This window comes from Suncus etruscus, chromosome 1, assembly GCF_024139225.1.
Source record: "Suncus etruscus isolate mSunEtr1 chromosome 1, mSunEtr1.pri.cur, whole genome shotgun sequence".
NCBI classification, from domain to species: domain Eukaryota; kingdom Metazoa; phylum Chordata; class Mammalia; order Eulipotyphla; family Soricidae; genus Suncus; species Suncus etruscus.
This window is the reverse complement of record NC_064848.1, coordinates 186,578,990-186,594,710: the sequence shown is the minus strand read 5'-3', so window position 1 is coordinate 186,594,710 and position 15,721 is coordinate 186,578,990. Positions and strand designations below refer to the sequence as shown.

At 41.6% G+C, this 15,721-nt stretch overlaps 1 protein-coding gene across 2 annotated transcripts in view; it reads left to right on the top strand.

Annotated features, from left to right (window-relative positions):
* Positions 1-15,721, top strand: part of FBXL20 (F-box and leucine rich repeat protein 20) — a 93,820-nt gene that overhangs the window by 63,097 nt on the left and 15,002 nt on the right. For both annotated transcript variants that reach the window (XM_049779940.1, XM_049779947.1), the window contains exons 7-10: positions 8,318-8,413; positions 10,127-10,253; positions 11,777-11,851; positions 14,189-14,319. In XM_049779940.1, the coding sequence (XP_049635897.1) occupies positions 8,318-8,413; positions 10,127-10,253; positions 11,777-11,851; positions 14,189-14,319 (429 nt within the window). The remainder of the gene's footprint in view (positions 1-8,317; positions 8,414-10,126; positions 10,254-11,776; positions 11,852-14,188; positions 14,320-15,721) is intronic.

The following is a 15,721-nucleotide window of genomic DNA, read 5'->3' as shown; positions in this document are numbered from 1 at the left end:
CTTTAGTGGTATGAAGCCACTGATGAAGTATATTTGACTAGGGAGGGTCCAATATTCACTGAACCTTCCCATTCAAAAGGATACATGTAGGAAATAATATTCTTTAGAATTGCTTAAATAACAGAAAGTCACACTTCTTTTTAGGTTACACTTTTTTTTTGGGGGGGGGGGCCACACCCGGTGTTGCTCAGGGGTTACTCCTGGCTGTCTGCTCAGAAATAGCTCCTGGCAGGCACGGGGGACCATATGGGACACCGGGATTCGAACCAACCACCTTTGGTCCTGGATCGGCTGCTTGCAAGGCAAACGCCGCTGTGCTATCTCTCCGGGCCCAGGTTACACATTTTTTAACTTCTTAACATGAGGAAGTATAAGACAATGACTGGCAATTAATTAATTCTGACAACCACTGTTCCTTCAGTACTGATAAAGAACCTTAAAATGAGAGTTTATAGGGCCAGAGGGATAGCATGGAAGTAAGGCGTTTGCCTTTCATGCAGAAGGATGAAATACTTGAATACTTAATTTTATAGAGATTAAGAATTTAGCTTGGCATGGGGCCGGGCGGTGGCGCTAGAGGTAAGGTGCCTGCCTTGCCTGTGCTAGCCTTGGATGGACTGCGGTTCGAATTTAGCTTGGCACAGTTGTGAGTCAACAGGAAAGTCTGTGTCTTACATACTAGAGAACTTGGGTTCAGTCCCTGACACTGAATTAAATAAGGCAGAGACTGAAGCAGTAGCACAATAAGTGGGTACTTGCCTTGCAGGTGGCCTACCTTGGTTCGATCCCTGTCATCCCATATGGTCCCTCAAGCCCACCAGGAATAATTTCTGAGTGCAGAGCCAGGAGTAACTCCTGAGCACAATCAGGTGTGACCCAAAACCACTAAAAAAAACTTTTTTAATAGGTGGCATATTGATAGTACGGTAGGTAAGATTCTTGCCTTTTTGGGGCAGGTGAGGTGGCGCTAGAGGTAAGGTGTCTGATGCCTTGCAAGCGCTAGCCAAGGAAGGACAGCGGTTTGATCACCCGGTGTCCCATATGGTCCCCCCAAGCCATAGGGGCAATTTCTGAGCGCTTAGCCAGGAGTAACCCCTGAGCATCAAACGGGTGTGGCCTGAAAAAAACAAAACAAAAAAAATTCTTACATGTAGCCAACTAGGTTTAATCTTTCACACAATATATGGTCACCAAGCCCTGCTGAGAATAAGTCTTGAGTATTGCACTGCTATATGTGACCCCCCCAAAAAAATTTTTTTAATGAATTATATTTAGTGTCTTGACTATTCCTCAAAGATTACTGTAAAAAGTACAACTTTTTTGTTTGTCTTTTGTTTTTAGCCAGGGCTTCCTCCTGGCCCTGCACTTAAGAATTATTCCTGGGGCCCGGAAAGATAGCACAGTGGTGTTTGCCTTGCAAGCAGCCGATCCAGGACCAAAGGTGGTTGGTTCGAATCCCGGTGTCCCATATGGTCCCCCGTGCCTGCCAAGAGCTATTTCTGAGCAGACAGCCAGGAGTACCCCTGAGCAACACCAGGTGTGGCCCAAAAACAAGCAAACAAAAAAAAATTATTTCTGGACCATGGGGCTGGAAAGATAGTATGGAGGTAGAGCATTTGCCTGCATGCAGAAGGACGGTGGTTCAAATTCCGGCATCATATATAGTCCCCTGAGTCTACCAGGAGTGATTTCTGAGCGTAGAGCCAGGAGTGTAACCCCTGAGCGCTACGGATGTGACCCAAAAACAAAAACAAAAAAACAACGATTCCTGGACCAGTGTGATGGCGCTAGCTGTATATCTGCCTTGCAAGCGCTAACCTAGGACAAACCCTGGTTTGATCCCCTGGAGTCCCATATAGTTCCTCAGGCCAGGAAAGCATAGCCAGGAGTAATCCTTGAGTGTCACCGGGTGTGGCCCAAAAACAAAAAAACAAACAAATTATTCCTAGCATGCTCAGTGAACTGTATGAGATGCCTGGGATTGAACCCAGGTTGACTGCAAAGCAAACACCATTCCCACTATAGATTGCTCTAGCCCCCAAAAATACAACTTTTATTTAAGACTACTTTTATTTGTGATAACATACTGCATTATTACTTACAAACCTTTAACAATCTCTTAGTGGAGCTGAGGAGTGTTGGAACACATGCCCAACACACAGATTTTAGGTTTGTTCCCTAGTACACTAGGTACCACCAGAAGCTCTTTTCTAAGTCCATCAGCCCAAACAGCCACGCTGAATGTCATGGGGAGTGAGTGGCCCTGGACTTCTTTATGCTGCTTGATGGTCCCCACCCACCAAATAAAACTAAGGGCCAAAATTTTCCCTGGCAAAAGGAAGTTGCAAGTATTAGATCTCAATTGTGCATGCCAATCTCTCTGCTCTGCTGTCTTGTACCCTTGAGACTAGAACAAAGCATGTAGTCTCTGGCGCATAGTTATGTGTTTCCAATATAAGTGTGCAGTCCTCTGAGCACTGCAGCTAAAGATGTGCAAGCACCATAGCCAAGAGCAGCAAAGGGTAGGGTGTATGCTATAGAATTGAAACTAACAGTATTTGAAAAGAACAATGATACTTAGTTTGATTTATCCTAGAAAAATTGTATGATTTTGGAGGCCTGAAAGAAAGCAGGTCAGATGCTTGCCTTGCACTGGGCCAATCCACGTTCAGTCTCCAGTCACCCTTATGGTTCCCTGAGCTCACCAGGAGTGGATCACTGAGTGCAGACCCAGGAATAAGCCCTGAGACTGATGCTAAAAACAAACAAACAAAAAACAAACATATGGTTCATTAGGTTTCGAAAAAACTTCGTGCAAAATTAAATATTCAGTAATGATAATGATAACAGATCTAGTCCAGTGAATGGTTTAATAGTAGTACATGCTATCTCTATACAAAGGAGGCAGTCGATAACTTCCTCAATCTAATTAATTGTATACATGAGAAACCTATTAGGATCATATTTACTATCTCCTTCTAGCTCAGGAACAGGACAAGTATATTAGGTCTATTGCATCTTTTCAATACTACTGAACTTCCCAGCCCTTTTTTTTTTGGGGGGGGGGGTGTCACACCGGGCAGCGCTCAGAGGTTACTCCTGGCTCTGCGCTCAGAAATTGTCCCTGGCAGGCACGAACTTCACAGCCTTGATACACTTTTGTGTGTGACTCCATAACTCTAAAATAAAAAGTCTAGGTTACATTTGTAGCTCAGTAGTAAGCACCTGTTTTGTGAAGCACTTGGGTTCAATTCCCCCATCATAATAGATAAATGTCATAGCAGTTCTTGACCTGTGGGACTATAACAAAAGGAGCAGATGAGATAAAGTGCTCTCTGGAAGAAAGGATTAAAATCACAAGATCATCTGAATGTTAAAGAGCACCCTCTAATATGGCCTCACTCTAATAATCCTCACCTCCTAGTTAATATTCACACCCTTGTGTAATCTCTTTTCTTTTGAGTGTGAGCTAGACCTAGTGACTCATTCCTAACAATAGAACACTGCAAAAGACCTTTGATAACACTTTATGAAGATTAAATTACAAAAGACTGTGACTTCTGTATTGCTCTGCTTTGTCTCAGCGGGCTTTGGCTCTCAGTGAGCAAGTTTCCCCTTTACGTAGTAGAGGCCAGTGTGATAGGAATAGATTATTTTATTTGTCTGCATTTCTGGGCCACACCCAATGGTGCCAGGATGTATTTAAAGTTGCACTTGCATTTAAAATTGCACTCAAGAACTCTGTCTTTGGCCTGATCAGGAATTGTTATCTCCAACCAGTGAGCAAGGACTTTAAACTTACCATATGACACATGAGTATGATGAAAATCAGATTTGGAGTCTGTCAACAGCCACTTGAGTGAGCTTAGAAGGAAATCTGCATTTACTTAACAATGATAGCAGCTAACCATTGCCTCCTGTACTGCCTGAAGTTCACACACGAAAAATTCTCATGGAGAAAAATTGAGATAATAAAAAACAAGCTGCATTATTTGAGGATATTTTCTTTCTTTTTTTGGGGGGTGGGGTGGGGGGTCTACTCCTGGCTCTTGTGCTCAGAAATACTCCTGGCAGGCTCAGGGGACATACAGGATGCTGAGATTTGAACCACCTTTCTTCTGCATGAAAGGCAAATGCCTTACCTCCATGCTATCTCTCTGGCCCCTATTTGAGGATATTTTCTTAAGCTTCAATATATAGTATCATTCAATATGAAAAAGCACATGGTGGGGACAAAGTGATAGTATAGCACATAGCATACTTGCCTTGAACACAGTCAAACCAGGTTCCATTCTTGGTACCCTGTATGGCCCCTGAGCCTACCAGGTGTGATCTCTGAGCATAGAGCCAGAAGTCAGCCCTAAGCACTAATAGATCCAGGGGTCCTCAAACTTTTTAAACGGGGCCAGTTCGCTGTCCCTCAGACCATTGGAGGGTCTGACTATAATAAAACAAAACTTATGAACGAATTCTTATGCACACTGCATATATCTTATTTTGCAATGAAGAAACAAAACAGATAGAAATACAATAGGTGGCCCTCGGGCCATAGTTTGAGGACCACTGGATGTGTCCCAAAGCAAAAAAAAAAAAAAAAAAAAAAAAAAAAGCACATGGCAAAAGTAAGCATGTATTCATGTTAAAAAATATTATAAACTAGGGGGCCCGAGAGATAGCATAGAGCTAGGGTGTTTGCCTTTTCATGCATAAGGTCAGTGGTTCGAATCCCGGCATCCCATATGGTCCCCTGAGCCTGTCAGGTGTGACCCAAAAACCAAAAAAAAAAAAAAAAAAAAATTACAAACTAGGAATACAAGAGAACTTCCTAAGCCATTTCAAAGGCATTTATAAAAAAATTCTACTGGTGGGGCCGGTGAGGTGGTGCTAGAGGTAAGGTGTCTACCTTGCAAGCGCTAGCCAAGGAAGGACCGCGGTTTGATCCCCCGGTGTCCCATATGGTCCCCCCAAGCCAGGGGCAATTTCTGAGCGCTTAGCCAGGAGTAACCCCTGAGCATCAAATGGGTGTGGCCCCAAAAAATTCTACTGGTAGCTTTTATATATATATATATATATATATATATATATATATATATATATATATATATATATATATATAAAGGTCTTAAAAACATGATCATGGCAAGGATGTCATCTCACTACATCTGTGTAATTTTTTTTGGTTGTTTTGGGGTCACACCCTGAGTACCTTCCCCGCTCTGCTCTTCTAGCTTTCCAGCCCCTTACATTTTTGTAATATTCTTCTGTAAATAGACACTTCATGTTTTTTTTTGGGGGGGAGAGCTAAGAGGGCTAGGCCACCCAATGGTGACAGTGCTCAGGATGGTGCATATTATGGTACTGGGGATTAAACCAATGTCAACTGCACACAAGACAAACTATCTCCTGGACTCATTTTAGTTTTAAACAGGTTGATTGGGGCCAGAGTAGTAGCACAGCAGGTAGGGTATTTGCCTTGCACACCACCAAACCAGGTTTGATCCCTGGCTTCCCATATATGGTCCCATGAACCTATCAGGAGTAATCTCTGGGGGGTTTTGTTTGTTTGTTTTTTGGGGAACCATACCCAGTGATGCTTAGGGGTTACTCCTGACCATGTGCTCCTGGCTTGGGAGACCATATGGGACACTTGGGATCAAACTGTGGTTCATCCTAGGTTAACATGAGCAAGGCAGACACCCTACTGCTTGCACACTGCTCTGGCCCCCACGAGTACTTTCTGAGCCTAGAACCAGTATTAATCCCTGAGTGCCTCCAGGTGTGGCCCAAAAACACATGGACCAAAAAAAAGCAAACGGGTGGCATTGGTGGTGGGAATGTTGCACTGGTGAAGGAGGGTCTTCTGTTTATAACTGAAATCTAACTACAAACATGGTGCTTAAATAAAGATTTTATTAAAAAAAAAAAGAAAAAGAAAAGAAAAGGCAAACAGATTGACTTTTATCTCATATGGAGGATGTTTTGGGAGTCACATCTGGCTCTGCTCAGAGTTTCCTATCTCTTCAGCCTCTCAGTATGTTGAAAAAAAATTAGAGAAGCCGGAGAGATAACACAGCTGTAGGGTGATTGCCTTGCACACAGCCAATCCAGGACGGACCTGGGTTTGATTTCCTGGCATTCCATTTGGTCCCCAGAGCCTGCCAGGAGTGATTCCTGAGCGCAGAAATGTGAGTGTTCAGAGAGAACTTAAAAAAGTTGAGCGGGCCCGGAGAGATAGCACAGCGGTGCTAGCCTTACAAGCAGTCGATCCAGGACCTAAGGTGGTTGGTTTGAATCCCGGTGTCCCATATGGTCCCCTGTGCCTGCCAGGAGCTATTTCTGAGCAGACAGCCAGGAGTAACCCCTGAGCACCGCCGGGTGTGGCCCAAAAACCAAAAAAAAAAAGAAAAAAAAAAGTTGATCATATGTTTTGCTTGTGGGAAGTTTGGGTCAGTCCCCAACACATGGTCCCTTGAGCATAGAACCACAAGTACCCCCAGAACTATCCCTAGTGGCAGCCCAAAAAATAAAATTTAGTGGCCCGGAGAGATAGCACAGCGGTGTTTGCCTTGCAAGTAGCCAGTCCGGGACCAAAGGTGATTGGTTCGAATCCCGGTGTCCCATATGGTCCCCCGTGCCTGCCAGGAGCTATTTCTGAGCAGACAGCCAGGAGTAACCTCTGAGCACCGCCGGGTGTGGCCCAAAAACAAAAACAAAAAAAAAAACAAAAAAAAAAAATCGAAATAATGGGGCCAGAGAGATGGTGGGTAAGGCACATGCAGGGTTGAATGCAGTCATCCCTGGTTCAATCCCAAGCCCCACAGATGGGTCCCCAAACTCTCCTAGGGGTGACCCCTGAGCATGGAGTCAGGAATAATTCCTGAGCACCACCCCCAAAAAATATTTAGAAATATTTTTTTAAATATTCAGGGAGCTGGAGTGATTTCACAGAGGGTAAGGCATTTATTTCCCTTACATGTTGCTGACCTGGGTTTGATCCTTGACATCCCATATGGTTCCTCCTGAATGATTTGCCAGGAGTGATTTCTGCCAGGAGTAGTAAGTAACTCAAGTGCTGCTGGGTGTGGCCAAAAAAAACCGAAACAATTAAATATTTACAGGTGAAATAATCAGGTCTGGGATTTACTTAAAATACTGAGCAGGGCTAGAATGATAGAACAGTGGGTGGGACATTTGCCTTGCTCAGGGCTGACCCAGGGTCAATTCTAGCACCTGATTATGTCCACCTTGTCTGCCAGGAGTGATCCGTGAGATTCACCAGGTATTGTACCCTCCAGAAAAAAAAAAAATACTGGAGCATGAACCAGAACCAGTATCGGAGGTAAGGCCTTGCATGGGGCCTTAACAGACTTAATCCCAGCATTACATACAGTCCCCTGATACCACCAGAAGGGATCCCTGAACACAGGGCAGGGAGTAAACCAAGCTCTGTGCCCCATAAACAGCAAATAACAGTAAATAATATACTAGATAAATAATAGACTGAGTAATGGCTCCATCATTTAAACACCTGCCTTGCAATCTTGAGGCTTTTATTTGATACTTGGGCCACACATATGTACTAAATATGATCCTGACAACTCTTCTACCTGTGTGATCCCTATGATTGCCAGCATCTCACCGCAAAATGTGCCTTGCCTCATAGAGTACAACTCCCATGAGCATCTCAGACTGCCTTGTGGACAGACCTTAGTCATTGTAAAATCGGCAACAGATGGGAAGGGAGAGGAAATTCATAAATGCTTAAAATTTCTTTTGAAAAATAATTGACTGTTGGAACAAAACAAGGATGAAAACAGATGAAATAAAGAATGTTAATAAACTTCAAAGCTTAATTATGATGCATGTCCTCTCTCCACTTAGTATATGACATGCCACACACGTTGATGTTTTGCTCTGTAAAGTGCTATGTTAATAGCTATTGACACGTACAAACATGCATCAGACACCATCTTCAGGTGTAGTAATGCAGTTATTCATTGGGTATGGCCTCTTACCCAGAGTGAAGGGTCCTATACAGTCACATGTTTAATGAGAAGCATGTCTGATACATTAAGGATGTGTTCTTGGGCCCGGAGAGATAGCACAGCTGTGTTTGCCTTGCAAGCAGCCAATCCAGGACCTAAGGTGGTTGGTTCAAATCCCGGTGTCCCATATGGTCTCCCGTGCCTGCCAGGAGCTATTTCTGAGCAGATAGCCAAGTGTAACCCCTGAGCACCGCCGGGTGTGACCCAAAAACCAAAAAAAAAAAAAAAAAGATGTGTTCTTACTCATTTTTCTCTTTTTTGTTTGTTTTCAGTACGTGCACTAGTCTTAGCAAGTTCTGTTCCAAACTCAGACACCTTGACTTGGCTTCCTGTACATCAATAACAAATATGTCTCTTAAAGCTCTGAGGTAAATTTCTTTTCATCAGAATGTTCAATATTTGGAATGGTTTATTCACTTTAAGTAACTGACATAAAGGAAACTTTGTGGATGAATATGTACTGTACTTCAGAATAGACCATTCAGTGAAATGACTAGTGTTTCTAAACAGTAGTACAATTCATACATGAATGAACAGTTTTCTGAATGCTTTTTATCCTGAAAGGAATTAGGGGAAAGGCTCATATCATTATAATTTAGTGTTTAAAGTACCCTGGAGTTAGCTGCTTTGAACAAGTATAACCAGTCTAATGAGCTTTTCCTTGTCATTTGATTAGGTAATCATTTATACATTATCAGTCTTGTATAAATTATTAGAATTATATTTATGAGTAGTAAGAGTTATGCTATTAAAATAATCATAGAAGCCAGAGAGATAGTGTAGCTGCTTGTCTTGCACACAGCTCACCCTAGTTTGATCTCATGGTTCCCATATGGTTCCACAAGCACTTTGACATGTACAGTAAAGATGAACTAATATAACAACATTTGTAATTAATATTTTTCATTGAATCTTATTTATTAAAAAGAAACTTTGGAATGAAGAAATAGCTGGTAAGGCTCTCGCCTTGTACTTTATCTAGGTTCCTATGTTGCATACGGTCCCCAAGCTCTCCAAGATAGAGTCAGAGAGATACAATGAATAGGGCATTTGCCTTAGAAAAACTGACCTAAAAATCACTGGCACCCCACCCCTCTAGGTGTGATCTGAGTGCAGAGCTAGGAGTAAGACCTGAGCACTGCCGGGAATGGCAATGAAAAAAAAGAAACTAAAACAATTTTAGTTGTACTGGTTCAGCCATGGGTTGTGAATTAATAAGTTACTGTCACTGCTCTTAAGTTGCTTAGAGACTAATTAGAGAAGGGAAAAACACAGAATAAGTGCTGTGAAGTTCCTCCATTGATTTGGGACGAACATGGGAGTTTAGATTGGCCCCAGGAGAGCATGGAAGTTCAGATTGGCCCTGGAATAATACATTAGAAATTTTGATTTCTGTTTTTCACTTAGAGACCCTTTAAAAATTTATGATACTTTTAGGCTGGTGAAATAGTACAGTGAGTTAGTAGGGGACTTGCCTTGCTCATGGCTGAGCCAGGTTCAGCACCCATATGGTTCTCCAAGCTCCACCAGCAATGATTTCCTGAGCACAGAGCCAGGAGTAAGCCCTGACCACAGTTGGTATGGTCCAAAATAAATAAATATGTGATCATTTTGAAAATTATGCATATCCATAAAAATATAACATCAAGAGAGGCCGGCGAGATAGCATGGAGGTAAGGTGTTTGCCTTACATGCAGGTCAGTGGTTCAAATCCCGGCATCCCACATGGTCCTCCGAGCCTGCCAGGAGCAATTTCTGAGGGTAGAGCCAGGAGTAACCCCTGAGCGCTGCCGGGTATGACCCAAAAACCAAAATATATATATATAACATGAAGAAAAGAAGTATAGCCCTTGTAGTGATATATATATAAAACCAACACCACAACATTGATAAGTCAACTTTTGTTATGTGGTTGCCTATATTATAAATTTCTGTATTATAAATCTCTACTAAGTAAAAATTTGTATTCTGTGGGAGAGCATGGGGTTATGTTCATTCCCTGACTAGCCAATAAAGTAAGACTTTGGTACATTTGGAATTAGATTTAGTTATATGTTTGTTTCATTTTGTTTTGTCCTAAGTGAGGGATGTCCACTGTTGGAGCAATTGAACATTTCCTGGTGTGACCAAGTAACCAAGGATGGTATCCAAGCGCTAGTGAGAGGCTGTGGGGGTCTCAAGGCCTTATTCTTAAAAGGCTGCACACAGGTAATACTCCATGTAGTGCTTGTAAAAGGTAGAGAGCCATGTGAACTTTATTAGGTAACTCCAAGATGTTGGTTTGAGGGATATGTAGTTGTTATGTTTCATGGACCAAAAAAACTTGAAATGAAAGTGTGTTCCGTAAGGAGAGATACAGAATGATTAACAACAGTAGACCAGAAACAAATGTTTTAAGGGAGATAAAATCATTCTGGTCATGTTGTATAGACTGTCTGGTGCAACTCTGTCTAGGAAAAAAATTTTTTTCCTAAAAGCTTCAACTGCATAACTGATTGAGATAGTCTTGCCGTATTTCACTCATTGGTGAGCCACTAAAAGCTTTTTTAAAATGTGCAAGTAAATAGCAATCTGTATTTTATTGTATTGATGTTTATTTCCTGCCAGTCACTTTTCTAATATAACATTTTGTCATCGAAAGTTTCATTTTTCAGCTGAGTGATAATACAGCAGATAGAGCAATTGCCTTGCACATGGCCAGCCTGGATGCCCAACACCCCATATTGGTTGTCCCCCAAGCTCCTTCAGGAGTAATTTCTGAGCACTGATACATGTAGCCCAAGTTCTTCCCTCCCCTCCACAAAAACTTTTCATTCTCTTGGTGTGTTGCAGCAGGCAGTGGGATAATTTAGAAGGTAGTCATTAAGAGTGGATTTAAATCTAAGAAAGACTAGACACTTACCTTATTTTATTAACAATAACTAAAACCAGGATTCATTGAGAATGCCCTTATTCTTTTACCATGGCAAAGATGGGAGGAATTCAATTGTTGGAAGCTTAGCTTTGGACATGATGCCTTAAAACAACAGCTTGAGCTTCTGGTTATTTGTGGAATCCTGGAAAATATTGATTAGAATGCATCATACAATCAATTACTTGCCATCTGTTCTTAGCACTGTACACATGGCACTAATCTTCCAACATCACGAATAAACAGGGTTCCTTTCTCAGCTCTTGCTTCTAACTTTTGTTTTTAAACATCTTTTTTTTTTTTTTTTTTTTGGTTTTTGGGCCACACCCTGTGACGCTCAGGGGTTACTCCTGGCTATGCGCTCAGAAGTTGCTCCTGGCTTCTTGGGGGACCATATGGGACGCCGGGGGATCGAACAGCGGTCCGTCCTAGGCTAGCGCAGGCAAGGCAGGCACCTTACCTCCAGCGCCACCGCCCGGCCCCTTAAACATCTTACAGAGTATAGAAAAGTGGGAATTATTTCACTTTCATTATCCCTCAGCAAAATGCCAGAAGGCATATTTACCTTACCTGAAAGAAAAAAAAATTAGAGTTCATCTTTTCCTTGATTTAGTGGTATTGTGTATGTCATGTGGTCAGAACTGATTAAATATATTGACATATTAACCATGTAAATTATGATATGAGTCATACCAGTTATAGTTTATTGTTTCTAGTTCATATGTTCTTTTGAAACTTGGATATATTTGAATGTGTATTACACTTAAATACTTATTAAACAGTGTCAGTAATCACTTTCTTTTTCTTTTTAATCTTCTAGCTAGAAGATGAAGCTCTCAAGTACATAGGTGCACACTGTCCTGAGCTGGTGACTTTGAACTTGCAAACATGCTTAGTAAGAAGCCTTTTCCACAACTTTTCAATATTCGTAATTAATTTCAAATAGCATTTGTAATCATGCTGCCTGTTTTTAGACTATAAACTTTTTTAAATTGTCTCTAAACTCCCCAATTGTACCAAAACTGTTGTAACATTGAAAAAATATGCACTTCTCCTTCATTTTGTTAAGCCTTCTAGTTTAGTCACATGAAACTTGAGCGTATAGAAGTGTCTTTATCTTACCTTATGCAAGATAAGGGGCCGGAGAAATAGCATGGAGTAGGGCATTTGCCTTACATGCGGAAGGACGGTGGTTCGAATCCTGGCATCCCATGTGGTCCCCAAGCCTGCCAGGAGTGATTTCTGAATGTAGAACCAGGAGTGACCCCTGAGCACTGCCGGTGTGACCCAAAAACAACAACAACAACAAAAAAAAAATCAGCAAAAGTTGTGCAAAATGAACCATGCAATTTTAGCAACCCACTCTCCACAATTTAAGATCTGCCTAGGAACCTCTTGGACACTAAATTAAAGGGATGGAGTTTCTTTTCCTTCTAACTGCCCCCTTTTCACTCCTTTTGTCATTGGTAGCTACCAGAATTTTCTTTCTTTCATTTATGAAAAATACTTGACCCAAGGGAAAGAGCATGCATAACTATTATAAACACAAAGCCGTCATCTTAACGGTTCTAAGAAAAACTGTTCTAGATTCTCATCCAACTTTGTTTATATGCAGATACACGTGTGTGTGTGTGTGTGTGTGTGTGTGTGCGCGCGCGCGCACGCACACATGGGGCTAAAACAATAGTACATCAAGCAGTACTTGATGTACAAGTGGGCTAACCTGAGTTTGTTACCCAATACCCGCTCCCTTTTCCCCTGAGCACTACAAGGTGAGTCCTGAAAAACAAATTTGTTACATACATATAAGTAGTAGATACCATTCATAGACTGTTTTCCATTTACATGTTTTTTTCATTTCTAATATTTTGTAACAAATACAATTGTTCTCTTGATAAATGCCCATGCTTACTTGTCACTATTTCTCCCTTCACATTTCAGTTCTCTATATTCAGTAATAAGCAGTGCATCATGTTTGAGTAGGTTTTATTTAGGTAGTTCCTCTCTAGCAGATTCTCTATGCAAATTTGTAGCTGCTTAGTATCATCCATTATTTTTACCTGTATTTTAGTAATCCTGAAAAGATAGTTTAATCAGTGAATATTTAAAGTTTGGGTGATTTGTTTTCCTTTTACCAATGCAATCTAAGTTTGATTAACCTAAGAAATGACAATAAAGCTTTATTTGGAGACTTAATTCAAAATTCTAAAACTAACAGGACAGATTGGCGATCTTTTTTTTTTTTTTTTTTTTTTTTTTTTTGGTTTTTGGTTTTTGGGTCACACCCGGCAGCGCTCAGGGGTTACTCCTGGCTCTATGCTCAGAAATCGCTCCTGGCAGGCTCGGGGGACCATATGGGTGCCAGGATTCGAACCGATGACCTTCTGCATGAAAGGCAAACACCTTACCTCCATGCTATCTCTCCGGCCCCCAGATTGGCGATCTTAATAGTCAATATGTTATAGACGTTTATGGTATCTTTGCTTTTAATGTAATATATGTGTTACTATTTTTCATTTTAATGTGATTTAAGACTTTCCAAGTTATTTGAATTGGTCATAACTGTCAAAAAAATTGGATCTTTGGGGCCGGAGAGATAACATGGAGGTAGGGCGCTTGCCTTGCATGCAGGTCGGTGGTTCGAATCTAGGCATCCCAAATGGTCCCCTGAGCCTGCCAGGAGCGATTTCTAAGCATAGAGCCAGAAGTAACCCCTGAATGCTGTCGGATATGACCCATAAACAAAACAAAAAAATGTGCCTTTTAAATTATAAATATAAAACAGAAATAAGTGGATCTGATTAATACAAAATTGCAACTTCACACCATTTCTTTTTCTTCCCAGTAACTTGAGATCAGTATCAGATGTTTTGTAAAGATGTTTATACTTTTAAAATACTGCTGTTCTTATCTGTTTTCTAGGTTTAAAATTATTTAATTGAATTTACACTAGGATGAGATTTATGCTGTTCTTAGTCCCTTTAGGTTAAAAGAATTTCATTATAGCTTCTTCCCAGTACACCAGAAATGAGCAGATTCTCTTGCAAACTAAAACTAAAGGAACTGGAAGGATGAAACAAATTGTGTTAGTTTTCTTTTAGGTCTGCTCCCTGATTGATATAAATCTGCTTTTATTTGTTTTTGGTGCTTATGCTGACAGAAGTAACATCTTTCCTTCTTAATTATCTTAAGTTACTAATATCTGTGGATTTTTTTTGCTCTTGTTTTTTAGCAAATCACAGATGAAGGTCTTATTACTATATGCAGAGGGTGCCATAAATTACAGTCTCTTTGTGCCTCCGGCTGCTCCAACATCACAGATGCTATCCTGAATGCTCTAGGTCAGAACTGCCCACGGCTTAGGTAAACATTTCTTATTTAGCTCAAAATCAGGAGAAAAGAACAAAGACCGAGGTCTCCTGTACCCATAATTATCTGTATGATTTAGAATATTTTTATGTAGGCACAAGGCTTTTTATCAACCTCATGCTTTGTACCTCATTTGATTATAGGTAATTAGCCTGAACCAAGGATCAATAGTCCCTTTTTATATCTTATTATTCATACTAAGGAAGAGGATGGGAACAGTGGGAACTGGAGAAATACAGCAGGCAGGGCATCTGCCTTGCATGCAGCCAAGCCACATTTAATCCCTAACAGCCAAGGTGGTCCCCTAAGACTAGAATTGATTTCTGAGGGCACCTGAGCACTTTGGGTGTAGCTCCCAAAGTAAAATAACATCTAGCTAGAGGAGAAATAGTCGTAAAAAAAAAAAAAGTGGGGAGCAAAACAGTGGGGACTGGAGTAATTCCTGAACATCGCCAGGTTTGACCCTCTCTTCCTCTGAGTGGTTGGAATAAAAGCACAGTAGTATGGTGTTTGCCTTGCATAAGGCCAAAACCCTGGACAGACCTTGGTTCGATTCCCAGCATCCAGTATAGTCCCTCAAGCCTGCCAGGAATGATTTTTGAGTGCAGAGCTAGGAGTAACTCCTAAGCACTGCCAGGAGTGACCCAAAAACCCCAAACACTCCCCCCTAAAGAAAATAGCCCCGGGGCCGGTGAGGTGGCGCTAGAGGTAAGGTGTCTGTCTTGCAAGCGCTAGCCAAGGAAGGACCACGGTTCGATCCCCGGTGTCCCATATGGTCCTCCCAAGCCAGAGGCAATTTCTGAGCGCTTAGCTAGAAGTAACCCCTGAGCATCAAACAGGTGTGGCCCAAAAACAAAAAGAAAGAAAGGAAGGAAGGAAGGAAGGAAGGAAGGAAGGAAGGAAGGAAGGAAGGAAGGAAGGAAGGAAGGAAGGAAGGAAGGAAGGAAGGAAGGAAGGAAGGAAGGAGGGAAGGAGGGAAGGAGGGAAGGAGGGAAGGGAGGGAGGGAGGGAGGAAGGAAGGAAGGAAGGAAGGAAGGAAGGAAGGAAGGAAGGAAGGAAGGAAGGAAGGAAGGAAGGAATAAATTAGTCCTATAGTGGAAGCAAATAAAAACTGAAAACACATTTTTTTGTTTTGTTGGACCACACTCAGTGACTCTCAGGGGTTACTCCTGGCTATGCGCTCAGAAATTGCTCTTGGTTTGGGGAACCATATGGGCCGCTGGGGGGATGGAACCACGATCCATCCTAGGCTAGTGCCAACAAGGTACTTACTGCTTGTGCCACTGCTCCAGCCCCTAAAAATTGAAACTTTAAAATAAAAAAAAGCAACACTACATTTCATTGCTTGAGAAGAGAAATAAATGCTCCCTTCCTTCCTTCCTTCCTTCCTTCCTTC